The 27,937-nt window shown below is 44.4% G+C and overlaps 1 protein-coding gene across 1 annotated transcript in view; it reads left to right on the top strand.

Annotated features, from left to right (window-relative positions):
* LOC134934577 (collagen alpha-1(VII) chain-like) overlaps positions 1-27,937 on the top strand; it is an 817,258-nt gene that overhangs the window by 104,324 nt on the left and 684,997 nt on the right. The window contains exons 17-19 of the mRNA XM_063929986.1: positions 7,916-8,047; positions 25,520-25,666; positions 26,619-26,738. Coding sequence (XP_063786056.1) covers positions 7,916-8,047; positions 25,520-25,666; positions 26,619-26,738 — 399 coding nt within the window. The remainder of the gene's footprint in view (positions 1-7,915; positions 8,048-25,519; positions 25,667-26,618; positions 26,739-27,937) is intronic.

The raw sequence follows: 27,937 nt of genomic DNA, 5'->3' as shown, positions 1-27,937 counted from the left end.
GTATAACTGCCAGTATCTTTAAAAAGAACTTCAATCAATAGTTTTTATAAGGAACTCCCTAAATAGAGTTCTTTTAATTATTTTTAAGGCAGCCTGTGGAAATTTCCATCTATAATAAGCCCCCTCCAGGAGCTAATATAGGAGATTTTACTATCCTTATATTTAAGGTTGTGATTTTCTACATTTAAACTCACTTATGACAAGTAAACCTGTCATCTATATTTGTTACCCCTGATGAAGTCGATAAGACGAAACGCGTTGGGTTTGTCAGTCAGAAGTTTCCTACTTAGTTTGTGAAGATACTCCCTTGTGAGCTCACACCTTAAAAAGGTGAGGGAGTATCTAGAGCTCAAATTATTCAACAAACGCTGTGGTTGTCTTTTTTACTGACATTTATATTTACTATCTGTATACTCATTACATGATGAACTATGTAAAAATTGCATTTGTTCAAATGAATGTTATTAAAATAATCTTTTATTAATTGGCCTTGGGCCTCTTGTTTGGATGACCATTTGGTGAGGGGTGTCTGTTACAGGTTCCCAGTCACAAACTTTCTCCAATATCCAATTTACACCTATGGAAACAACGTTGGAAGAATTACTGTAAAGACGTTCCTATATAGCGCACTTGGGAATTTTGTTTATATATATATATAAATATATATATATACATGCACACACATATACTGTATTAGTTCAGTGCAGTTTTATTGTCATAACTAATAATTATCTGCATTGCTAATGTGACTGTGTGTGCCTGTATCTGCTGTGAGGTTTCACTTTCAATGTTTCCCAGAGATCTATCACTATATTCTGTACCCTAAGGGACTAGGTGCGTCAGGGTCATTTATATAGTGCGTCACAATATTTACCTATTCAGTGCATTATACTGTGTTCTCAGTGACATAATACCGGATTTATTCGCAGGTGTTGTATACTGGGGACTCAGTCACATACTATCGGATTTATTCACAGGTATTATACTCTGTCTGGCTTCATTGTACTAAACCGCTCTCTGTTGCATTTGTGTCTAACAGGAAGGGCAGTAAATCTGTGGACGCTCCTGCATCATGCACATTATGCGTCAAAGATTTACCAGATGGGTAAGCTGTATATGACTGTCTGTGTACCATGTGTCAGTCCGCAGCTCCTGTATCAAATCAGGAGCCACCCTGGGCCACATTCTCAAACCTAATGGGTACTCTAGTGGAACGCCTTATTCCCCCTATGGGACCATCTGTACCATTACTGCCTCATCTAGTCCCTATGGTTAATCCGCCTTGGGCGGAAAACTTGTCTAACCAGTTGCAGCAGTTGACTCATTCATTGGTCAGACAAAAATCTACCTCAGGTCACTCCTGTGTCGCTGAGTCATCTAAGCAGGCTGCTTCCTCCTCACAATCCACAAATCTCTCAGATGTTTCATCTGAAGAGGAGGGTGAGCATACTGTCCTGTCAGACACTGAGTCAGGCGTTTCTGACCAGGATTCTACAATGCAAATTGACGTCCCTGCTCAAGTGGTTGCTATTAAGGAAGTCCTACAAATCACTGATTATGATGAACCCACTACTGTCACCAAGAAAACTGACATGTTTAAACGGCAGAAGGCTAAAAATCTGTTACCCCATTCTGACCATTTGGTGGACATCAGGCAGGAACCCTGGTCTAATCCAGGGAAGAAATTCCCTCTGTCTAAACGGGCCTTAGCTCGCTACCCTCTCCCTGCAGAGATATGTAACAAGTGGGAAAATTCACCACCAGTGCATTCTCATGTCAGCCGCCTAGTGGTGTCATCAACTCTGCCTGTCACCGCTGTCACGTCACTGAAAAACCAAAAGATAAGCGTGTGGAGGGATGCATGAAATCTATTTATCTGACAATGCCAGACAATACCTGTCTCGCATCACCACCGCCTCTTATTATATTCAAGAGGTGTCCTCTGGGGTGGGTGTATTGGCGGCCAAGGCGTTAACCACGTCAGTCCTGGCTCGCCGTATTCGGTGGTTGAGGTCATGGAAGGTGGACCTGGACTCCAAAAAGACCTTGGAGGTACTCCCTTTTAAGGAAGACATATTATTTGGGGAAGACCTAAATAAAATTTTGTCTGAACTGGCGGCTGCCAAGACTGCCTTTCTCCCAAATACTAATCCTTCTGCACAGAATGCAAAAGGTACTACTTTTCGTTCGTTTCGACCTCAAGGGAAAGCAAAAGATCAGGCATACCTAAGACAATCTCATGCTTCCAAAACCACTAAGCCCAAGATGAAGCAGTCCTGGGCGGCCCGTCAGCCTGCTTCTAAACAAGACAAGCCTGCCGCATTACGGGGGGTGGGCTTCCCCGTGGGGGACCTCAGGGTGGGAGGCTCCACGGTCATCCCTTCAGATCCACTAAAGGCGCAAGCTCTGCAGCAGGTTGTGAGTTCTCTCCTAGATACAGGAGTGGTAGTGCCGGTACCTCTGTTCCAAAGGGGCAGTGGTTTCTACTCGACTCTGTTTCTAGTCCTGAATCCCAATGGGTCTGTCCGGCCTATACTCAACCTGAAATCACTAAACAAGTTTGGGAGAGTGTCCAGGTTCCATATGGAGACGCTGTGCTCATTTGTACTGGCGATGGAACCCGGAGACTATATGGTATCCCTGGATATTCAGGATGCATACCTGCATATACGTATTACCAAGTCACATCAGCAGTATCTGCGGTTTGTTATTGGCAACCTACACTATCAGTTCCAGGCTCTGCCATTTGGACTGGCTACGGCTGCTCGGATCTTCACCAAGGTTATGGCTGTAATGACGGCACATCTCCGTAGCCAGGGAGTCAGAATCCTGGACAACTTGCTGATCCTGGCAAACTCCCACAATGTCCTCCTCAGTCATCTACAACTGATGGTAAACTTCCTACAACCCCATGGGTGGCTCATCAATTAAAAGAAATCCGCGCTTGTCCCAACTCAGAGCATGGTGCACCTTGGGGCACTCCCGGACACACACAGTCAACGCCTGTTCCTGTCTCTGGAGAAAGTACTGAAGCTTCAGGACAGGATAAGATGCTTCCTTTGTTGCCCCAGAGTGTTGGTACACTTGGCGATGCAAGTACTTGGCCTAATGGTGTCGGCATTCGACATAGTAGAATGTGCTCAATTTCATTACCACCCTCTGCAGAGGTTAATTCTTTCCAAGTGGAATGGCTTACCTCATCGGATCAAATCTCACATGATTATTTTGACTCCAGAGGTTCGTCAGTCGCTGACGTGGTGGCTACAGGACCAGCAATTGAGCAGGGGCCGTCCCTCCTTGATCCCCAACTGGGTCCTGCTGACAACGGATGCCAGTCAGTGGGGTTGGGGTGCGGTGTTGGAGCAACACTCTTTCCAGGGTCGTTGGACCAAGGAGGAGTCTCTCCTCCCAATAAACATTCTGGAGCTGCGGGCGGTGTTCAATGCATTATCTCTCGCCTGGCCTCTGGTACAGAACAGGCCTATCCAAGTACGGTCAGACTACGCCACCACAGTGGCATACATCAATCATCAGCGCGGCACTGGTAGTGTTGGAAGTGTCAAAAATCCTTCGATGGGCGGAATGCCATCTGCCAGAAATATTGGCAGTGTTCATTACGGGTGTCCTAAACTGGGAAACGGACTTCCTCAGTTGTCAGGATGTACACGCCGGAGAGTGCAGTCTTCATGTTGAAGTCTTTCAACTACTAGTGGACACGTGGGGCCTAACAGATGTAGACCTGATGATGTCTCGACACAATCACAAACTTACGGTCTTCGGATCAAGGACCAGGAATCCTCAAGCAGTATTCGTGGACACACTAGCCATTCCATGGAACTTTTGGCTGCCTTATGTGTTCCCTCCACTGTCACTCCTGGCCAGGATCCTGTGGAAGTTCAAACAAAAAGGAGGAATACTACTGCTAGTCGCTCCGGCGTGGCCCAGGCGCCATTGGTTCTCAGACCTCCAGGGTCTATCGACAGAGCATCCTCTTCTACTTCCTCAATGGCCAGACCTCCTCGTACAGGGCCATTGTCTCTATCCAGACCTGGCTTTGACGATGTGGCTCTTGAAGCATCACTCCTGATGGCCAAGGGATTCTCTGAGGTGGTCATCCAAACTATGTTAAAAGTACGCAAACCGGCATCTGCCCGGATCTATTACAGGGTCTGGAATTCTTACTTCACCTGGTGTGCTGATAAGAACTGTGATGTGTACAGATTCAAAACATCCAGAATCCTGGCTTTCCTGCAGCAAGGCCTGGACTTATGCTTTCGTCTGGCCTTCCTCAAGGTTCACATTTCTGCCTCGTCAGTGTGGATTCAGAGAAAAATTGCATCTATACCTGACGTTCATACATTCACTCGGGGTGTGTTAAAGATTCAGCCTCCCTATGTCCCTCCAGTGGCTCTATGGCTTCTGTCTGTTATCCTGAATGCCCTGCAAGAGTCTCCATTTGAACCTCTTGAGTCAGTGGACCTTAAATGGTTCACAGTCAAGGTTCTGTTTCTTTTGGCTGTTGTCTCTGCTAGAAGGGTGTCGGACCTAGGCACTTTGTCCTGTCGTCCACCATTTCTAATATTACATCATGACCGGGCAGTTCTTAGAACTCGCCCAGGTTATTTACCTTAGGTGGTGTCATCTTTTCACCTTAACCAAGAGACTGTGGTCCTGGCTTTTATCTCTTCATATTTGTCCCCCAACGAGCGGTCTTATGATATGGTAAGGGCTCTCCTTATATATGTGGAGAGGACTGCCTCTATCAGGAGGTCAGATAACCCTTTTTGTACTGTTTGGTTTCCACAAACCTGGCTGGCTTGCGAATAAGCAAACCTTGTCCAGATGGATTAGAATGGTGATTGCACAAGCTTATGCGCAAGCTGGACTCCCAGCTCCTGCTGCTATTAAAGTCCATTCTACTCAGTCTGATGGACCTTCTTGGGCCGCCCGCCGTGGCACGTCTGCAGAACAGTTGTGCAAGGCAGCTACGTGGTCCTCAGTGAACACATTCATTAGGTTCTATGCCTTTGATACTTCCACTTCCCTGGATGCTTCCTTTGGACGCCTGGTTCTCATACCCGCTAAGGCGCGTCCCCTCCCTTGAGGAACTGCTTTAGGACATCCCCGATGTTTTCCTGTGGAACACAGTGTACCCTGCTGCAGAAAAGGAGAGTTATGGTAGACTTACCATTGTTGACTCTCTTTCTGTGAGGTACACTGGGTTCCACAGGGCACCCACCCTGCCGCACCTAGCTTCTATGGGTTTGCATGGCATTAGCCGCTGGTCCCTTCTCCTGTCTTGAGAAAGGAGAAATGGTGCACCAGCGACAGGGTCATTGGCTCTTAAAGGCTCAGTGATGCACGTGGAAAGTGAAGGCTTGCTCGTTTGGTCCTAACACACAGCGGAGCTACTGTAGCACAAATTTCTGAAACAGTTAATGCTGGCTATGATGGAAAGGTGTCAGAATACACAGTGCATCACAGCTTGCTGCATATGGGGCTATATGGTTGCAAACTGGTCAGAGTGCCCATGCTTACTTCTGTCCAATGCCAAAACCACCTACAATGGTCAAGTGACTGTCAGAACTGGATCATGGAGCAATGGAAGAAGGTGGCCTGGTCTAGTCCGAATAAAGTTTTCTCTTATATCATGTGGACGGCTGGGTGCGTCGTTGACCTAGGGAACAGATTGTACCAGGATGCACCATGGGGAAAAGGCAAACCAGCGGAGGCAGCATGATGCTCCGATCAATGTTCTGCTAGGAAACTTTGGGTCGTGACATTCATTGGATGCTACATTGACAAAACATAACCACCTGTCTAAACATTGTTGCAAACCAAGTATTCATTGCAACGGTATTCAGGATAATGTGCCCTGCCACACTCCAAAAATTGTTCGGGAATGGTTTTATAAGCATAACAAAGAGTTGGAGGTGTTGCAACTCTTTGAGCGTCTATGGGATGTGCTTGCAAAAAAAAGTTTGTGCCATGGAGCCCCCACCTCAAAACTTACAGGACTCAAAAGATCTGATGCTAACGTCTTGGTGCCAGCTACCACAGTACACCTCCAGAGGTCTTGCTTCGACGCGTCAGAGCTGTTTTGGTGCACAAGAAGGACCTACACAATATTAGGCATTGATTTGAATGTTATTTTTGATGGGTGCACATTTTTGTTTTTCTAAATTGTAACCTGCCACCACTATGTGGAAATGTTTCTAAAAATCTACCTTAGGGCCTACCTATCCCCATCTAGATCTTTTGAAATTGATCTCTCCCCCTCTTGTAGCGTGTGGTTCCTACAGGGCAGATCTGTTCCATTGTTTATGGGATTGTCCAATTATTAAGAGATTTTGGTTAAAGACTGGGCATTTTGCTAAAACCTTCATGGTTAACTATCTCTCCCTATCTGCAGAATGGGCTATTTTTACCACAAGATACCAGGGTTTCTGTAGGTGGTCGTAGACTGCTTTTAGTGGTCTCTGTAGCCACTAGAAAGGCCATTCTTCAGCTGTGGCGTTAACCAACACCACCATCCATGATGCTTTTCCTGGACAAATTATTTTACATTTTTTAGATGGATTGGGTGGAGGCCTCCCTTCAGACAGAAAGCCACACTCAAAGACTCTTTCCATACCTTGCAGAATTCTTTGGTTTCATTGTTTTGTGACTAGTCCGTTGTAAAAAAAAATTCCCACATGAAAATGTTTATCTTTGTCATTACAGTGAATTCTCCTTCTTGAGGGATTTATTTTTCTCTAATTACTCCAGCTTGTTTGTACCATGTGCCATGTCACTTTCCTTTTTGCAGATTTTGTTTCACTCCATTGCATTTTGTTTTCCTCATTTACTAATTGTTTGATGTATGTTTGATTTTTGGACATGCTACAATAAAAAAAAAATATATATAAAAAACTATTGTAAAACACAGTTATATCAAAAGAAAAGTCTCATGCATAAAAACACACTTTTGATCACAAATACAGTAGGATGCCGGTAAATCATGATGCTGGTAAATCTATGTATAATTGATTGATATGCAGGTCCTTTACCATTGGTGAAAGTAAACTTTTGTCCAGCTAAATTATCGCTTGTTGGGAAGTGCTCATGTGGTAAAACAGTTGGGGATATACATCCCAATTAAGAGCGTTCACCAGTGTTGCATTAGTGGCTCAAAGGATCCCTAGACTCAAAGTCCCAAAGAAGTGTGCAGCCAGTACATAAATATCTCACTTTGGATTGTAGTCTGTGGAATCTGGAATAAGAGCAAATTGAAATTAGGATAGCAACTAGAGTGCAACGATTCAGTCTATAATCCAGATGCATTTCTTCACAGATAGCATGATTTCAGATGAAATTGTTTATTGATGAAATTATGCTATCAGTTCGAAATACGTGAGAATTATGACTTCACAAAACATATGCAAAAAAAACAACTTTTCAGTTTATATTTTTGCTTTGTTAATTATTTGAGGAAAATCATGTTTTTGAATATAATAAAATCTACCATACATACTGGGGATGATTCAGAGATGGGACCAAAGTAAAACAAAAAGAGCAAATTTGCATGTGGCAAAACCATGTTACACTGGTGTCCTAGCTGAACTCTAAATTTCAGTGTAAAATTAAAGCTGTTCAGATTGATGGGCTACATGCAAAAACAGGCAGTATTTATCATGCATGCATACATACATACATACATACATACATACATGCAAACAAAATAATATATATATATATATATATATATATATATATATATATATAATTTGCACCCCTTGCAATAAGACATGATTTTCCCAGGTGCAAAGTTGCTCCTTTGTTTTCTCTGCTCTCAACTCTGAATCAGCCTCATTGTGCATGATTTCAGTTTATTTCCTGTGCCTACAGTGTATAATGATTCCATTTGTTCTTGCAGACTCAAATCCTGTTCAGGTACTTCCTGTTAAAGATCTGCAGATCATTGATACTGGCGTTAATACTATCAAACTTTCTTGGAAGAAAACATCTGGAGTAACCCAATACAAGATATCATGGATACCGTTTGATGGTAAGATCATATTCAATTAACCATTATGTAACACTATTTCTATCATATTTGTTAAGTATTACTTGAGTCCACATTTTCAATGGTACATAAGTATATTTGGCAAGTACATTCAGACATTAATTTTCATTAAAATTGAATTTAACGGTGGTGTGTTTTTTTTCCAAGCAAAGTAAAACACAACATGGTATTATTTGCCATTCATTTTTTCTTAGAGGTCTATTTATGATGTAGTGATAACCCCTGTCTCTGGCTATTTCAGTTGTTTATTGCATCCCCATAACCAAATATGTGGACTGCGGTGTCTGCCTAATTTAACAAGCATAATTGGCGTGGCAGCTCAAAAAATGCAAAAAAAAAAAACAGGTTCAGCACAGGGGTCGAGAAAACCCTCAGCAGCAAAGAGGTTAATACATACTTGCCGGTATTCTGACTGCCCCATCCAGGGCCATGATGATGCAATTCAACGCGAATTGTGTAATTATGCCCCCCACAACCGCCGACCTCAAACTGCGGCAATGGGGGGTTTGCTGGGCATGCAGAGGGGATGCTGGCGGACGGTGCCCAGCTGGGAGACTTGGAGAGAAAAAAGAAGAAAAAAGCAATCAGCTTCATTACAGCAGCACTCAATTCCTTTCCACAAAAATATTTTTATATTGACATTATTATACTTTATTCAATAACAAAATAGATTCTTTAAAAAAGTCTAATACCCATATGTGGTATACGTCTCTTTAAGAGTACCGAGTATGAAGTATTATATGCTCCCCTTTTATTGGGGTCATACAAAATAAAATATATAAGGTATAGAGTTTAGAATAACATGGAACAAGGGAGGTGGGCCTGGACTGCACACCCTATTACTAAAGATATCAAGAGGTGCTATTATGCTGAAGCTTCTAATACTATGCTACAATGCTACCTCACAATTAACATGGAGTATAATTGAAGTTCTTAGCACACAAATATGCAGGCCCATGTAACACGGGCAGGTGACTTTATCACATGGGTCCCTAACATTCCTAATACTATATCACATTCTATCATTTTATCCAGGACTTACCTCTAAATAGGGCCTTATCCATGTGTTAATTGTGAGGGTTTATTTAAATTATTTTTAGTATCAGTGTTCTTAGTGCTAGGAGTGTGCATCTGCATCTCTCTTCCTTTAGACTAACATGTAAGAAAAAGGAAAATAAAAATTAATCTGTGTAAATAAAATGTGATTTAAAACAAATTGCTTATGCACTGTCTTTATTCCATATTATAATTTATATTCCTATAATGTTTCAGATTATACCATGCTTTAAAATCTTCACTTAATTATTTTTAGCTGTAATGTTTCCTAGTGGTTACAAAAGTAGCAATAGTGTCACAGATGTTTATTAATTCCTTATTCTGCGGTTATAAATGTTACATTAGTTACTTTTTTTGTGGCACTGCTGAAATGTTTTTAGCAGCTATACAATATTAGATTCATTTGTAATTTTTAGTGCTTGGTGGTTCCACTTATAAAGTCCCACTATTCCACTATAATGAGGGGTTGTAAGATAATAAACACAGTTTGTCTTGTATATTTGGAAGGCTCTACTCCAGACTTAAATGTTGCTGAGTTGTTTCCTCCTCATATTTTAAATTTATAATGCTTTGTAATACAGGTTCATATGCCAGCTCATGTATATGATATAATTATATACTCGTGTAGTCTTTAACTACTTTTCTTTCACACCCAGGTTTGCTTGTAACCTTACAAACCAAACTCACATATAGATGGCTATATTAGCTATAAATAGAATTCACTTCCATGCATGTCCTTATTCCCTCTTATTTTGTAGAAAACCATATGCAACAGACACTAATATATATATATATATATATATATATATATATATATATAAATCACAATTTATTCCCACAATTGTAATCTGTCATATAGTGTGGCATGTATTAGTGCTGTGCTATCTTGCTATCAACAATAAAAATTAAAAAGGAATGATAGTGTTTATGGGTGTCACTTATGAATAATGTTGCTTTTGTAACAACATCTGGTATTAGCACACAGCAACAAGTTATGTCATGTATGATTGGTTACTATATGTAAGTAATCATAGCTGGTTCTGTGATCATATTTTTTGGTGTGAGAATAATATATGACAATCAGCTAGATGATCATATAGGAGATACTGCGTTCCTTAGGGACCTTTTATTCATGGTATATTCACATGCCCTAATTGCATCTACATTAGCTTCTATAACAGGCTATATACGGAGATTTATCAACATTCGCATCTGTTGATGCGGATGTGGTGTGATAATATCAACCAAACTCGCACTGCGATAATTGAGTACATCGCATGGATTTAACAATTATCGCATGCAGGGACAGAGCTTGCGAGAAAGCTTTGTCCATGTGATGCCTCTCCACAGCATCATCAAGGTAGTTTAGGGAAAAAATACCCTGATGTCCTGCTGCGCATGTGCCGCCATCAGTCGCTACCGCCGGGATCCCCCCCCCCTTCGAGACCACCCCCCACCACAAAAAGCACCCCCTCACCCTGGATTTATACTTACCAGTTCCAGAAGCCGGTGTCCGCTGCTTCTAGGAGGCTGCTAGGCGCCAGATCATGCCTCTTGTGTGTGTGATCCCCGGTGCTGTAAAGTGAGCTGCCGCTTTGCAGCGTCACTTTACTGCACCGGGGTCACAGCTCAGCTCATGGAGGACCCGGTGCCCAGCAGCACTCACTGGAGCACTGATCCCCGGCTCCTAGGACTGGTAAGTATGGTTTTGTTGTGTTTTTACCAGCTAGTGGGACCATACAGCTTTCTCTGCCAGGGGGCAGAGAAAGCTGGGCAAAAGGCAACAGATCACCTAAGCTGGCGTTAATATCACAGGGCACAACAAAAAAAAAATTTCTACTGCGGGGTACACTGGGCTCCACAAGGATTGGACAATGGGGTGTAGAGTAGGATCTTGATCCGAGGCACCAACAGGCTCAAAGCTTTGACTGTTCCCAGAATGCACAGCGCCCCCTCCTCTATAACCCCGCCTCCCTGCACAGGAGCTCAGTTTTGTAAGTTGGTGCTGCAGTAAGCAGGCACTGAACAGAGGGGCTGCTCCAGGCAGCCCTAAGAAAAGCTTTTTATGAGGTAAAAAGTGAAGACTTCAAGGGCAGCAGCGTTGGTAAATGTCTTGTGACATTCACTGCTGCAACTCCAGCTCTTCCCAGCGGCGCTGTACACTCCCGAGCCCTGGTTGCCGGGTACCTACAGCGGAGGCTCCGGTTTTCTTCACGTTAGACACACAGGGCTGGGGCTCTCCAGGATCGCGTGGCCGCGCTTCGGGAGGTGGTAAGTGGGTCCCGCTTTATCGCGATCCGGCGCGGTCAGTGGGAGGCGGGCCGCGCACGCTGGCGGTGGACACTGTGGATACAGGCGATCCCACTAGATCACCAGGGCATGGGCGCAGGTCAGGTTTTCTCTCTAAACCAATTCTTATATCGCCCACAGTACCCGGTGGTTTTGCCAGCAGAGGGGATAAGGCTTAGACCTGAAGCCCCTCTCCCAGCCCCAGTGCGCCATTTCTAGCAAGTGTTCCCGCCCTGGAGCTGCATATCTGTCTTTTCCTCACTCCCTGTCAGTGTCTGCGGCGCCATTATCCCTCAGCTCACTGTTCCTGGGACTGCTTGGGCAAATCCTCCTATGTAAAGCCGCCTGTTTGTCAGCGCTGTGCCTTTACATGACACTTAAGTATTCTACCTGCCTTTTTTAGTCAGTGTTAGTAAGAAAGAGTGCATTTAGTCAGGGTTTTCTAGTACAATTACCCTGTGATATACATCCAGTTCTTACTGTGTACTGTTATATCATTTGTTATATAGCTGTGTAAGCTAGTCCAGTGCAGTATTATTGTCAGTAATAACCTCTGCATTGTACAAACTGTGACTATCTGTGTGTGCATTTGATAGCTGAGTGTTGTCCATCTCGTGTCTTTCACTCAACTTGCTATCCCTATATTCTATAACCTGAGGGGGCTTGGTGCGTCAGGTTCTATCTAATATAGGATTTTCACAAAGATATACTGTATTACGTATTTTTCACTGTGATTTAGTCACCATATCTCTCCTTTATCTCTGCTGGTGCTGGCTACACTGCGCAGGGGTTTGGGTTTAGGGATATAGTGCTGCTAATAATTGTACTGTGTTACCTCATACTGCAAGTTATATCATGTCTGCTTCTGAGGGTAACGGTTCTGGGGCTGAACACACTGCCGGTGTTGCTGAAGCCACAGACCCATATGAGGAGAATATAGCAGCTGTGGGCTCTGGTTCTGGGGGCTCCTTGCCCCCCAGTGGGACTGTGGCAACGGAGGCAAATACTGACCCACCGTGGGCCGCTTTTTCCACGCTTCTGCATATGCTAGTTCATAAACTAACACCCCCTATGGGACCCCCAATGCCGGTACAACCGTATGTGGTCCCTGCAGCTAACCCGCCGTGGGCAGATGATTTATCTGCTCAGTTAAAGAAGTTGAACCAGTCCCTGACTACTAAAAAGTCTGACCATCGCTCGCCTAAGTCCAAGGGATCCTCTAAGCGAGCGCTTGTCTCCTCACAATCCACTGCGGTCACTGACACCTCGTCTGATGAAGACGGCACGTATACTGACCCCACAGGTTCTGACTCAGATACGGCTGATGGGGAGGGTAGTTCAGATGTGGATGTTACTGATCTTTTGGAGGCTATTAAGTTAATTCTACAGATTACGAATGATCCCGAGCCATCCGTCCTTCTTAAGAAACCAGATAGGTTCAAGCGTCAGAAGGTGGTTAAACAAGTTTTACCTCACTCTGACCACCTAGTGGATATACGTCAGGAACCCTGGGAAAACCCGGGTACGACGTTTGTGCCTCACAAGATGATGCTGGCTCGCTATCCTCTCGCGCCAGAGCTGTCTAAGAATTGGGACACGCCTCCTCCAGTGGACTCACATGTGGCCAGGATGGTGGTTTCCTCAGCTCTGCCTGTCACTACCGTCACGTCTCTAAAAGAGCCTACGGATAAGCGTGTGGAGGGTTGTCTGAAAGCGATTTATTCCCTCACGGGTGCTGCGCAAAGGCCCACCATTGCAGCTACATGGGCTGCCGAGGCTATTGAAGCATGGGCCTTGGAGTTAGATACTAAAATTTCCTCTGACCATGCTAGACAATGCTTGTCATATATTGTCACAGCTTCTCGCTATATTAAAGAGGCGGCTTCGGATGCCGGTATCCTAGCAGCCGAGGCCTCTAGCCTCTACTACGTCAGTCCTGGCTCGCCGGATATTGTGGCTGAGATCCTGGTCTGTGGATCTGGACTCTAGAAAAACCCTGGAGGTACTCCCTTTCAAGGGAGATATTCTGTTTGGGGAAGACTTAAATAAGATAGTGGCTGACTTGGCTACTGCCAAAACTGCCTGTCTGCCAAGTACCGCTCCTTCTGTGTCGAAGGCTAAAGGTACGTCCTTTCGCCACTTTCGTCCTTCGGGTAAAGCAAAAGGTCAGGCGTACCACAACAAGCAGGCCCGTACTTCCAAACCTGGTAAGCTGAAGCCCAAAAGAGCCTGGGCTGCCCATCAGCCAGCTTCCAAGACCGATAAGCCTGTCGCATGACGGGGCGGGCCTCCCCCTGGGGGATCCCAGGGGGGGGGGCGGCTTCTAGGGTATACCCAGGAATGGTTGAAGACCACTTCAGATGCCTGGGTACGGGAAGTCGTCACTCGAGGTTACGCCATAGCTTTCAAAAACCGACCCCCTCATCGATTTTGCCAGACAGACGTCCCGTCGGACCAGACAAAGGCAAACACTCTGCATTCGGTGGTACAGACCCTCCTGGATTCAGGAGTTGTAGTACAGGTGCCTCTTGCTCAGAGGGGCCGGGGGTACTATTCTCCGCTGTTTCTAGTCCCGAAACCGAATGGGTCCTCCCGGACCATTCTCAACCTCAAGGCATTGAACAAGTTTGTGAAGGTTTCCAATTTCCGTATGGAAACCTTTCGCTCTATAGTTCTGGCCTTGGAACCTGGGAACTACATGGTCTCCCTGGATATACAGCATGCTTCCCTGCATATTCCTATAGCAGCGTCACATCAGCAATACCTGAGGTTCGCTATTGGCAACCTTCATTACCAGTTTCGGGCGTTACCTTTTTATTTAACAATGGCTCCGTGAGTTTTCACCAAAGTAATTGCGGTGATGACGGTGGTACTCCGCCGTCAAAGGGTCAGGATACTGCCGTACCTGGACGACTTGTTAATCCTGGCAAATTCCCCAGAACTTCTCCTGTGTCGTCTGGATATGACTGTCCGGTTTCTAAAAGCCCACGGGTGGCTCATCAACTGGAAGAAATCCTCCCTGGTCCCTGCTCAGAGCATGGTGCACCTGGGAGCGCTATTGGACACTCACAACCAGCGGTTGTTCTTGTCTCAGGAGAAAGTCCTGAAGCTTCAGGACAGGATTCGTTGCTTCCTTTCTCGTCCGCAAGTGTCGATACATTCGGCGATGCAGGTGCTGGGCCTCATGGTCTCAGCATTCAACATGGGGGAGTATGCTCAATTCCATTCTCGCCCCCTCCAGAGGCTGATTCTAGCCAAGTGGGACGGCCTGCCTCACCGGATCAGGTCTCACATGATCTTATTGACTCCGGAGGTCCGTCTGTTGCTACTTTGGTGGCTCCGGGACCAGCAGTTGTGCTGGGGTCGTCCCTTCTGGATATCCAACTAGGTCCTGTTGACGACAGATGCCAGTCTAAGAGGTTGGGGCGCGGTGCTGGAGCAACACTCCCTTCAGGGTCAGTGGACCAAGGAGGAATCTCTCCTCTCGATCAACATTCTGGAATTGCGGGCGGTCTTCAATGCGTTGAACCTAGCCCAGCATTTAATTCAGAACCGTCCTGTTCAAATACAGTCGGACAATGCCACCACAGTGGCTTACATAAATCATCAAGGCGGCACTCGAAGCCGTTTGGCAATGAAGGAAGTCTCACGGATTCTACGTTGGGTGGAACGCCATCTACCGGCCATATCGGCAATATTCATTCCGGGAGTCCTGAATTGGGAAGCGGACTTTCTCAGTCGTCAGGACGTGCATGCCGGCGAGTGGAGCCTCCATCCAGAAGTGTTTCAACTCCTAGTGGAAAAGTGGGGTCTTCCAGATGTAGATCTGATGGCGTCTCGACACAATCACAAGGTTCCGGTCTTCTGAGCAAGGACAAGGGATCCTCAAGAAGTATTCGTGGATGCACTGGCGGTGCCGTGGAGGTTTCAGCTGCCGTACGTGTTCCCTCCGGTGTCACTCCTGCCCAGGGTAATTCGGAAGTTCAAGCAAGAAAAATGAAATCTGCTTCTCATAGCTCCGGCGTGGCCCAGATGGCCCTGGTTCTCAGTCCTGCAAGGCCTATCGTCAGAGCGTCCACTTCTGCTTCCACAACGCCCAGACCTCCTCATTCAGGGCCCCTGTGTCTACCAGGACCTAGCCCGGCTGCCTTTGACGGCGTGGCTCTTGAAGCTTCCATCTTGAGGGCTAAGGGTTTTTCTGAAGAGGTCATTAAAACTATGTTGCGGGCCCGGAAACCAGCTTCTGCTCGTATTTACTATAGGGTCTGGCATTCCTACTTTGTTTGGTGCGCATCTAATAATTATGACGCTTCCAAGTTTAGTACAGCCAAACTTTTGGCTTTTCTGCAGCAGGGCCTAGATTTAGGCCTGCGTCTGGCCTCCCTCAAGGTTCATATTTCGGCCTTGTCGGTGTGGTTTCAGAGAAAAATTGCAACTTTACCTGATGTTCATACTTTGACTCAGGGTGTGTTGCGTATCCAACCTCCCTATGTCCCGCCTGTGGCTCCTTGGGACTTGTCGGTGGTTTTGGAGGCATTGCAGTAGCCTCCGTTTGAACCCCTGGGTTCAGCTGACCTTAAGTGGCTTTCCCTTAAGGTGGTGTTCTTGCTGGCTATTGCCTCTGCTAGAAGAGTTTCGGATCTGGGTGCCTTGTCTTGTAGTTCCCCATATCTGATTCTTCACCGTGACCGGGCAGTTCTTAGGACTCGTCCCGGATATTTACCTAAGGTGGTTTCTTCGTTCCACCTTAATCAGGAGATTGTGGTTCCGGCCTTTGTCTCTCCTGATTTTTCTCCCAAAGAGCGGTCTTTGGATGTGGTACGGGCTCTCCGTATCTATGTGAAGAGAACTGCTTCTATTCGAAAATCTGATTCTCTCTTTGTTTTGTTTGGATTTCACAAACGTGGCTGGCCTGCTCACAAGCAGACCCTGGCCAGATGGATTAGAATGGTGATTGCACATGCTTATTTGAAGGCTGGTCTGTCAGCTCCTGCTTACATTACGGCCCATTCTACTCGGTCTGTTGGACCTTCTTGGGCGGCCCAACGTGGTGCGACCCTTGAACAATTGTGCAAGGCGGCTACCTGGTCCTCCGGGAACACGTTCATAAGGTTCTATGCCTTCGATACTGCCGCTTCCCAGGATGCTTCCTTTGGACGCCGGGTTCTTGTGCCCGCTACAGTGCGTCCCCTCCCATAAGGAACTGCTTTAGGACATCCGCATTGTCCAATCCTTGTGGAGCCCAGTGTACCCCGCAGCAGAAAACGAGATTTATGGTAAGATCTTACCTTTGTTAAATCTCTTTCTGCGAGGTACACTGGGCTCCACAAGGCACCCACCCTGACGCACTTAGCTTCTTTGGGTTGGTATGGCATTAGCCGCTGACACTTCTCTTGTCGTAAGAGTGTGGTGTATGTGGCTACTAACCATTGTCGTCTCATTTCCTGCTACTGCATTGGGCTGGTTAACTAAAAACTGAGCTCCTGTGAAGGGAGGCGGGGTTATAGAGGAGGCGGCGCTGTGCATTCTGGGAACAGTCAAAGCTTTGAGCCTGTTGGTGCCTCGGATCAAGATCCTACTCTACACCCCATTGTCCAATCCTTGTGGAGCCCAGTGTACCTCGCAGAAAGAGATTTAACAAAGGTAAGTTCTTACCATAAATCTCGTTTTTTAGTAAATTCGGCCACATAGCATTTCCCATTATAATATAAGTATGTGGATTACTAAAAAAAAAATTACAATTGAAGGGTTTGGAGCAGTCTTTCACAAAAACTGCACCAAATGCCCTTTAATACATTTGAGTGATACTAAAATAATGTCAAATGGGTGTGCAAACACCCTTTTTTCCCCCTTTTTTTTTTTAGTAAAAATAATGTTAATAAATAGGCCCATTGGTCTTAAATGGTTTCAAAATGTTTAATTTATTTTTGACCAATAATTTAGAGCGAACTCAACATCCTTTAATCAGGCTGACATTGATATCATTTTGTTATATTACACAGGACAATAGAAAGGTTTTGGAACATTTTTAAGCCATTTAAGGCAATAATGCTGCTCATATACAGTATGTGCAGAGTGTCGGTAATATATTGGAGAAGGCACAGGGCAAAGTGTCCAAACTTTGTACAAGAGCTGGTTACTCAGCATGTGCGTTCATTCCCTTATGTGCTTGCAAGATGCCAACATGCATGACATCCTTGTTACCATGACAACCACTGTGCATATACGTACCACATGTTAACATAAATATGAGGAAACGCCAACATAGCTAATAACGTGCTGATTAAATACAAGGAAGCAGCTGGACAGGTAAAATTGTTATTGCAAGCAAAGCTCTATGTCAGCAAATAAAGAAATATGTCATAGGAGCAACCCAAAATGAATCCAGGATATGTATAAAATTGAAATACAATCCTGACATATAATAATTAATGTGTAACACTTCTCTTATACAAAGCCAGGGTTATATCAGTAATATTAGTAGATAAAAACAATCCCTATAATCACTAAACTAAAGTACTTATTATCGAAAATCTGAGTTTATCTCAAATGAAGAACAGTGTGTTCATATAAATAAAGCTACAATAGAAATCCAGCTAGAGACAAAATGGAGATCATAAACAATTTTAGAAAATGTCGTAACCCTGTAATCTCATTTAGCATTGAGACCTTGTGAGGCTACTGTCTCAAGTTTACTGTCTCAAGTTTCTCAAGTCTCAAGGCTACTGTCTCAAATTTCAAGATTTACTTTGCTTTTTGTCAAAATAAAATGTTCGCTTTCTCCACCTCTAGTAAGCCAGGGTATGTGGTCTGTAATCTTGTAGTGCACCATTCCTAGGCATACTTGCCTACTTTTAAAAACTACAGTAGTCTCAGAGAGATTCTAGTTGGCAGTAGAATGCACTGTGTTAAATTGAGGAGGCGTGCCATGCTCAAGCCAAATGGCATGCCTAGCTCAGTTTATGGGTGTATCTATGCTTAAATGCTTGTTGAGAGATATTACATACTAGTTACCAGCCTGTCAAAATAACGGAACAGCATAACAACTATGTCAGCGCCAGCGCCCAAACGGAGCAACACTTGAATTGCTCTGTTGGACCCCATCTAGTGGCCGCCGGCGGGCAAAACCTTACATTCCCCCCATAGAGGTGAGGAGCACCATTAGCTTTTTATTATATTGCATTAGTAACTATATATTTTGCGTAATTTTGCAAGTATTGATTCGAACATTGCTGCCTGCAATTTGTTTGCAGCTATTCGCTGTGATGTTTTTTCTTCTTGATCAGCACAATATGCAGATAAATGCAAAATTCAATTTGACCTTGTATGAATTCAACCCTTAGCATATATTTCTTGCCAGGACAACTGAGAATATGTTGCAAAGTATGTTTTAGGTGTATTAGATGTTATTTCATTGTGGACACTGGACTGCCTGTAACTTGCAGCCCTTACCTATACTTATTCGCTGTGCTGTATTCCATACACTTATAGTATCCTTCAAATCATTACATACATCATTAAACACCGCTTACTCCAATCAGGAGAATGGATTGTTATCTGTAATACGGTAGCATACTTATGAGCTACTTTGAGGAATTCGGTTTGGGATCCTGCTAGCATTTATTTAGACAGGCTGCTTTTAATCCACCACATATCGTGCCTAAACCAGCTAAATAAAACCTTTAGATCGCACTTACTGACATAGGGCCTAATTCAGCTGATGCAATCCTTACTGCATTTCCCCAATGTTTGCGCATGTGGGGGTGGGCCAAGGACTGCACTGTGAGATGCACTTAGCATGGCCCCTTAAGCCGCACTGCAACGGCAAGACTGCGCAGGCTTAAGTTTTCCCAGCCTGCCGTCACAGATGAACATCGTGACCATCGGTCCATATGATAATGCGATTCCATCGCAAATGCAGGGAGGACGTGATATGCACCTTCTCCTGTATTTGCATTGCTAAGGACTGCTAATGCAAAGCTGTTGCGAATCAGGCCCTTAGACATTATTTTTATGTTCTAATTTAGCTATATATATTTTACAACATCTTTTCAACCTTAATTTCACTTAAATACCTTTGGAATACTTACTACATATTATAAGAAATTACAGCCTAATGTGCCCTACACACTGTGCGACGGCAGCAATTTGGACGGCGAACGATCTGAATGATGATTGTTATTGTCAGAATTGTTTTGCAAAACGATGGGGAACCAATGATGAACGACCGCAGGGACATGCATCGTTGGTGCCTGCACACTAAACGATAAGAACAATATGTTGTTCATTTCTGAGCGATATCGTTCATATCACCCGTCACCATCGCATTAGTGTGTAGGGCCCTTAACTTTAATGATGAAAACTGATTTTAAAACTTTTTGCTATATTGTCATTTTTGTGTTTTAACTAAAGATCACTAATAAAAATAATTTCCATCAACCATAGTTCACAATAGCAGCAGCTGCGATAAGTAGCCTATCACACAGGGTTTAGGCAGTCTTCTTTCCCGTAGGAGGACCACCAAGGGATTGTTGAGAGTCGACAGCAGAGGCTGTTGAGCGTGGACAGCAGTCATAGTGACTGCAGCAAATCACTGTCCTTGCCCAAATACTCCTTGGTGGTCCCTTGCAGGCTGAGTAAAGTTTCAGTAAATCCTCTTCAAACTCCTCACCCTCACATACAAGGCCATCTCTAATTCCACTGCTCCCTACATCTCCAACCTCCTTTCCCTTCATACTCCCTCCTGCCCCCTACGGTCGACTAATGACCGTCGCCTCTCCACCGCCCTGGTCACTGCTTCCCATGCACGAGTTCAGGATTTTGCCCGTGCTGCACCCCTTCAGTGGAACGCACTCCCCCGCTCCATTAGACTCTCCCCAACCTTGCTAAGCTTCAAACGGGCACTAAAAACCCACCTATTCATCAAAGCATACCCTCCCGATGCATAACCCAGTGCTGAAGCCGCGCCTCCACCCCCCTGCGTCATGCCGTGAACATCTCAGCTTTGCTTGCATACTGCCATCAGGCTACCTCCCACTTGCCTGCACCTCTTGTCATCTGTCTGTCGCCCCTCCCCATTAGATTGTTAGCTCTTCAGAGCAGGGCCCTCTTTCCTCTTGTTATCTAAGCCCTTGTCTCAAGACATTTCACTCACAGCTCTCCCCTACTCAACGACCATCTTTATCCTGCTAGTAAAGGCTTATCTCAATCTATGGCCACCAGCCTCTAGTAGTACGATGATCACTCCCTCAATACTTACATCTTAGCTGTATTATGTCTTGAGAATGTGTGGTGCTTTGTTACCTGTACTCTATTTCTGTTATTTATTTACTGTAATGCAATGTTTTTTCCCCTGTACTGTCCTTTGTACGGCGCTGCGAAACACATGTGGCGCCTTATAAATAAAATGTAATAATAATAATAAGTAAAGAATACAGGGGTTTTGATTTATAATCTGTGACAGCGGGAGTTTCCGCAATCAATCGGGAGTCTCCCACAGAATGTGGGAAGTAAGTCCGTTATCCAGGGTATGTGGACAAGTATCAAAATGCTGTGCTGAAAGGATGGTGGCTCGGACCGCTGACCTGTGCAGTGCATACTCTCTTTAAATTGCCTTTTTGTTTCGCCAATAATGTATTTGCCGCGAGGACAAATTAATGCATAAATGACAAAAGGGCTAATACATATCAGGTTAAAGTGCATATTGTAATTAATATCAGAATGAGAGTGCTTAATGGTGTCCACTGTAAGGATAAAAGTGCATATAACACAACCCTAACACCAAGTTTTTTCTTGGTGTCTCCAAGAAGTGTGTAATATTGGGTTTGTCAAAATTAGTTATGTCAGGATGGACAATCCAGTTACTACAATTTTACTTTTTTGAGCAGCATGGCACAATGCTTTTATTTTTATGTGTCAGTTTAAATATTTGCCCAGTATATTTCAGGAGAAGCCATTCATTTGGCAGCTATGTACCATTTTGTCATTCTTCGGCAGGCCCGGCCCGCCCGTTACATGCGGTACGCACATGGGTAAGGTGCCGCAGTGAAGAAGGCGCCGCCGGCAGCCTGGACCACGCACCTCTCCTTTTGCTGCCTGTTTTCTTTGTGGAGAGCGCAGCGCGCACTTCTCCTGCCTGCCGCTCTGCCCCTCAGTCTGGTCTCCGACAGTGACGGTGGAGTGTATAACTCAAATCAGGTGCCGGTTCGTTATCCAATCAGAGCTCGCGGACCGGCGCCTGATTTGAGATATACACGCTGCAGTAACCGCCAGAGACCAGACTGAGGGGCAGAGCGGCAGGCAGGAGAAGCGCGCGCTGCGATCTCCACAAAGAAAACAGGCAGCAAAACGGTGAGCAGCACTGTGGGGGCATATGTCTATATGGCACTGTGGGGTCATATGTGGCACTGTGGGGGCATATCTTTATCTGGCACTGTGGGATCATGTGTGGCACTGTGGGGTCATGTGTGGCACTGTGGGCACATGGTAATGTGGGGGCATATCTGTATCTGGCACTGTGGGGTCATATGTGGCACTGTGGGGGCATATCTGTACCTGGCACAATGGGGTCATATGTGGCACTGTGGGGGCATATCTGTATCTGGCACAGTGGGGTCATATGTGGCACTGTGGGGGCATATCTAGCACTGTGGGCACATGGCACCCACTATCTCCCTGTGACCCCAGCCTCCTCAGTCACCCACTATCTCCATCACCTCTGCCATCCAGTCACGCACTTTATCCCTGTCACTGACAATCTCCCTGGACCCCTGGGGGTACTATTGTGTTGCCACACCCCTTCCTTGTGAGACCACACCTCTTTTAAAATTTGATCCCATCAAGGGGCGCTAAATTCTAAATTTGCTTACCAAAAAAATTAAGCTTGGGCCGGCCCTGTTCTTCGGGAGCAGAATTAGCATCTAGTTAGTTACGTTTGCCAATATCTTGTTACATTGTTATCTCGTGCATTTGGAAGATAAAAGTTGGACTTCTACATTCCTAGTGAAGGTTACCCAGGACTGTATTGTGTGTAAAGCCCGGTACACACAGGGAGAAATGCGTGCTGAGCAATCTGTCACAGACCGCTCAGCACACATCTCTCTCCCACTCAGCACACAGTGCGATGTGTGCTGAGCGAGGGGTGGGGGGGCGCTCATTTCACCCAGCGGAGAAATGAGCGACCTGCTAGATTTTTCCAGCATGCAGGCCAATCTAGTACCAGCGATAGCGACGCACGGAGCCGTGCATCGCTATCGCCGTGGGGCATACACACGGAGAGATCCGTGCTTAACTTCTAAGCAATCTAGTCAGATTGCTTAGAATTTAAGCACGGATCTCTCTGTGTGTATGCCCCTTAAGATATTTTAAGTCTGCCTTAAGCTGGATACACACTATAAGATTATCTCTCCAGCTTTAGTATTTCAGGGAGAAAATCATAGGTGTGTATGTCTATAATTATGAAAGCAATTATTATTTACTCTCCTCATGCTTGACACAGATCAGTGTAATAAATAGAATGCATTTTTTTAATTATTTTATTAAAGATATTATTTTGTTAGTTAAAGTTATTGTTTATTTTGCTCAGTATCAGTTCTTTGTCTTAAGGGGGGTAAACACGGAGAGATCCATGTTTAAAATCTAAGCAATCTGACTAGATTGCTTAAGGGGGGTACTCACGGGAGAGATGTGTGCTGAGCGATCTTAACACAGACCGCTCAGCACACATCTCTCTCCCCGCTCAGCACTCAGCACGATGTGCTGAGCGAGGGGGAAAGCCGACGGGGGGCCGCTCACTTCACACAACGGTGAAGTGAGCGACCCGCTAGATTGAGCCTGCATGCAGGCTCAATCTAGCACCGGCGATAGCGATGCGCGGGGCCGCGCATCGCTATCGCTGGAGGGCATACACACGGCAGATCCGTGCTTAAAATCTAAGCAATCTAGCAAGATTGCTTAGATTTTAAGCACGGATCTCTCCGTGTGTACCCCCCTTTAGATTTTAAGCATGGATCTATCGTGTGTATGTATGCCTTCCAGGGATAGCAATGCTATCGCCGGTGCTAGATTGAGTCTGCATGAAGGCTCAATCTAGCGGTTTGCTCACTTCAGTGCTGTGTGAAGTGAGTGGCTCCCCCCCCCCCTTGCTCAACACACATCGCGCTGTGCTGAGCGGGGGGAGAGATGTGTGCTGAGCGGTCTGTGTTAAGATCGCTCAGCACACATCTCTCCCGTCAGTACTGGCCTTTACTTGTGCATTAAAGACTTTTCTTCAGATGGTGATAACAAAACAAACATTTTGTTGGTTCATATAATGCCTCTATGAGGGGTACCAGTAGCAGTGCTGTTGCTGGAAAGTACCCCTCTGATATATAGTGAGATACAAAAAAATACTTTGGTTATTGGCAACAATAGGGCTTTTTTTCACCCTTTAACCCCCTTGGCTAAGGCCATGTTAACAGCATTGAAAGCCCTGTGCAAAGCAGTGCACTGGAGCCGCTGTCCACCCATTCACGGAATAAAAACAAATCATAACTTACTACTCCTGCGGCCCACGCCATCTCTCCACATGTTTCCATAAAATGAATGGCTGTTAGCACTCTGATTGCTGGATTGCTCCAGCCTTCCACCAATAAGCAAGTAGCCATTCAGTGTCTGGCTACAGCCTGGGAGGCAGGCAGAGAATGCTGCCTGGCTGCTCTGATTTGTTATACTTCACAACCAGAGTGGCCAGGCACCATTCTCTACCTGTCTCCAAAGAAGCACAGAAGGCAAGAATGCAGGAAGCAGATGCCCTCTGGCTTAGCCCATCCCTGCTCGAAGGCCCCTAGAATTGTGAGAGACTGGGCATCTGCTTGTAGGTTAAGATGGCCCTGCCCATTAAGACAGGAATCTGATATTTTATCATGATTCTCTGACCTATGTGTTGTACACATTGGCTAATGTGACTATATTATGACTTTTATGTACTGCTGTATGTACTTTGTATTTTGCGTAAATTAAAATTAAACAAAAGAAAGTAAAAAAAATAAGAAAAAATAAGATGGTCCTGCCCTTGGCTGAGGATGACGAGCGTTGATCATCCTCCAGGGAATACAATAAGACTGTGAAGGGATTACCCTGATTTAAAAAAAAAATGACCTCAGCACAAGGGTGAGAAAACTCTCAGCAGCGACTCGGTTAATAATTTGGCTTGGTATTGGTAATAATGACTTCTAGTATTGTAATCTACTGTCTTTCATAGACTTGACACCAGGGGGTATATTTACTAAAGGTCGTTTTTCAGTTTTAGTCCATTTTGAGGTGATTTGCTGGTGCATTTGACAATCTGGCATTTACTAAAGGCAAAACTGAATTCAAATCCTCTCAAAATCACAAGAAATTCGACTTCACATGCAAATAGAACTTCAAATAGACCATCTGTACTTCCCATAGAGATCAATAGGAAACGCTCAGTAGAACCAAAAATCGACCCAAAATCATAATTTTCAAAAGAACCATCAGAAACAGTACTGTTTAATTTTATAACATGTGGAATTGTCTGAAACCTCAATATGATGGGTAAAATGTGGGAGAGAAGCATGTGGGGCACTAAGGCTGCATTAATCATGACGTTTAAAGGCACAACAATGATTTAAGAAATTGTGGCTATGGAAATTAGCACAGGAATTAAGGTATTTTTGGTTAATACAGTGCATGTGACCTGTTTTAGCTAATAGGAATGCTTTTGTAGAAATTTGTCTATTTTGGTTTGATTTGGGAGGTTGAGTTTTAGTGAATAGAACACATTTAGAACTTCAAATAGAACTCATAACCTACAGATTTTAAAATGGAACTAAAATTGACTTTTAGTAAATGAACTATTTGGAATAGAAACACTGTAGTTGAATTTGTGGGGGTGCTGGTTCTATGCCGGTCGATTTTAAATAGACCCAAAATCAACTCGTAGTAAAAATACCCCAAACATGGATATACATTTATATATTATTATTATTATTATTATTTAGGTGCTGTACAACTATACATAGTCAAATGATATTAGAAAAATGTATTGATTTTCAAGAATAGCAAAGCATAACGTATTTTAAAATAATATATTTATTATACCTCTAGGTGGTGCTAGAGAATCAAAGATTGTTCCTGCAGAATCTTCATTTTTCATCTTATCTAACCTGAAGGAAAGTGCCACTTACAACATCTATGTATCATCCATGATTGGAAACCGAGAGGGAAGTTCTGTTCTTCTTACAGCAAAAACGTGTGAGTTAGCAAGAATATGCATGTGCTAATCATATGTACATGTATTTGCACACATATATATATATATATATATATATATATATATATATTGGGTACGGGATTCCCATAGAGTAAGAATAGAACCTGTGGCGAGCTCAGCGGGCTTGCTGAGCTCGCCACAGGTTCTATTCTTACTCTATGGGAAATTAATGTGTTTACTGTATATAGCCTTAACATTAAAACAAAGCTGGGCATTAACAATGCAGAAAGAGGTGCAGTGCTCATAAGTGTGTGTGTGTGTGTGTGTGTGTGTGTGTGTGTGTGTGTGTGTGTGTGTGTATGTACAGTATGTATATATATATATTTTATCTAAACCCGTTATGAAATCCAGTAAAGATCAGTTCTTGATGAATTAAAAAAAGAAAAAATTTCATAAAACACTTTTACCTTTAAATGTTGTTTCTTTTTCTTGGATAGCGTACTATGGTTATGTGTACAATGATTTTAAACATACTTTGAACATACATTTTATAAAACATTTTGTTCCCTAAAGGAATGGGAACTGGGGAATGGAACCAGTAACTAAACAGGTATTAAGCTATGTAGTACATAAGGTAACAAATAGTGGCTAATACCTCTTTTATCTATAGTGTAATCATCACAAAATGATATATTTTTAAATTGTCTAGAAGATTATTGCTGTTATTAAATGTATTCCTAATTTAATTTAATCCTAATAATGTTTATAATCTCTTTCAACTATAAGTGTAGAATAAACAATCATTTTTGGAACATATATGATTATATTTTTGAATATATTTTTCTATATTCCTAACTTGCTTCTTTTCCCGCACTCCTTTTTAGTTATCCTAGTAATGTGTGAATCAGGAAGATGTTATTCCATTCCAAGGATGTTTTGTATTGCCTTACTTCTAAATGTACCTAACTTTTGACATTATGTTTTGTTCTATAGTGGATCTACCAAAAGTGGAATCCTTTGAAGTTAAAGAAACGACTGGGGACAGCGCATTACTGAGTTGGTCCGGTGTGACTGGGGCATCTTCATATCTTTTAACATGGAGGCTGGCTTCAGGTGAGACTGCACTGTCTATAATACTGTAAGTATGCATCATAAACGACAGTTATAAATCTAATTATTATGGTAAAGTGTTTTGCCTTTACAGCAAGACCAATATATGAGTGTGATTATGTACATTCATTTTTTATTTTGGGATAGAATTTGCAGATGAGCAAAAGTTTGCATAGGCAAAGAGGATGGGGCCGACCACTGGGGCAAACTGGGAACTGAAAGTACTATAGGACTGGAAAAAAAACCCTGAAAGTAGTAGAAAACCATTTGCCCTAGATGTAATATAGAGAAAATCCACATGACCATCATACAGCACAAACAGCATCTACATTATGTGACCACCATACAGTACAGACAGCATAGATGTTACAGCGGGAAGCAGTTGGCATCCCAATTTATGGGATCCCGGCGGTCAATATACCGATGCCGGGATCCCGAGGGAGGACATGATCCCATCGTCAACCTACCGACGCCGCTCGGGATGCCGGTGCCACATTACCGACAGCTGGCATCCCGAACGCCCTCACAGCGGAACGCGCTGGCGTCCTGCCGTAGGGTGGGGGGAGGTTAGGTTTAGGCAGGAGAAGGTAGGTTAGCATTAGTGATCAGGGGCGGGAAGGTTAGGGTTAGGGAACTGGGAGGGAGGATTAGGTTGAGGCCATAAGAGGGGGAGGTTTAGGGTTAGGCATCAAGTGGGGAGGGTTAGGGTTAGGAATCAAGCAGGGAAGGGAGTGTTAGGGTTAGGCACCTAGCGGGGAGGGTGAGGGCTAGGCACCACCGGGGAGGGTTAGGGTTATGTACCCCCAAGGGAGGGTTAGGTACCCCCAAGGGAGGGTTAGGGTAGAGAAAAGGTGAGGGTTAGGGACATCAATGGGGGGCTGTCAGGATTCTGATGGCCAAGATGCCGCTGTCGGTATACTGGCAACTGGCATCCCGTCCATCTGCAAACTATACTGGTCCTGTTACAGCCATGCAATACATACAGCATCCATGTGGCCTCCATACAGTACAGACAGCATAGATGTCACAGCCTTGCAATACATACAGCATCCATGGCCTCCATACAGTACAGACAGCATAGCAACAAACACCATAGAGTACATACAGATGTGTCCTTATGCACTGTGGCTTCAGGCATGCCAAACAGCCAAGCTTGTAGCCTTGGAGTGGGAGTCTTGGAGTGGAAGACTTGTAGTCTTGGA

Source organism: Pseudophryne corroboree, chromosome 6, assembly GCF_028390025.1.
Source record: "Pseudophryne corroboree isolate aPseCor3 chromosome 6, aPseCor3.hap2, whole genome shotgun sequence".
Lineage (NCBI taxonomy): Eukaryota > Metazoa > Chordata > Amphibia > Anura > Myobatrachidae > Pseudophryne > Pseudophryne corroboree.
The sequence above is the reverse complement of the archived record's forward strand: the minus strand, read 5'-3'. Positions and strand labels throughout refer to the sequence as shown.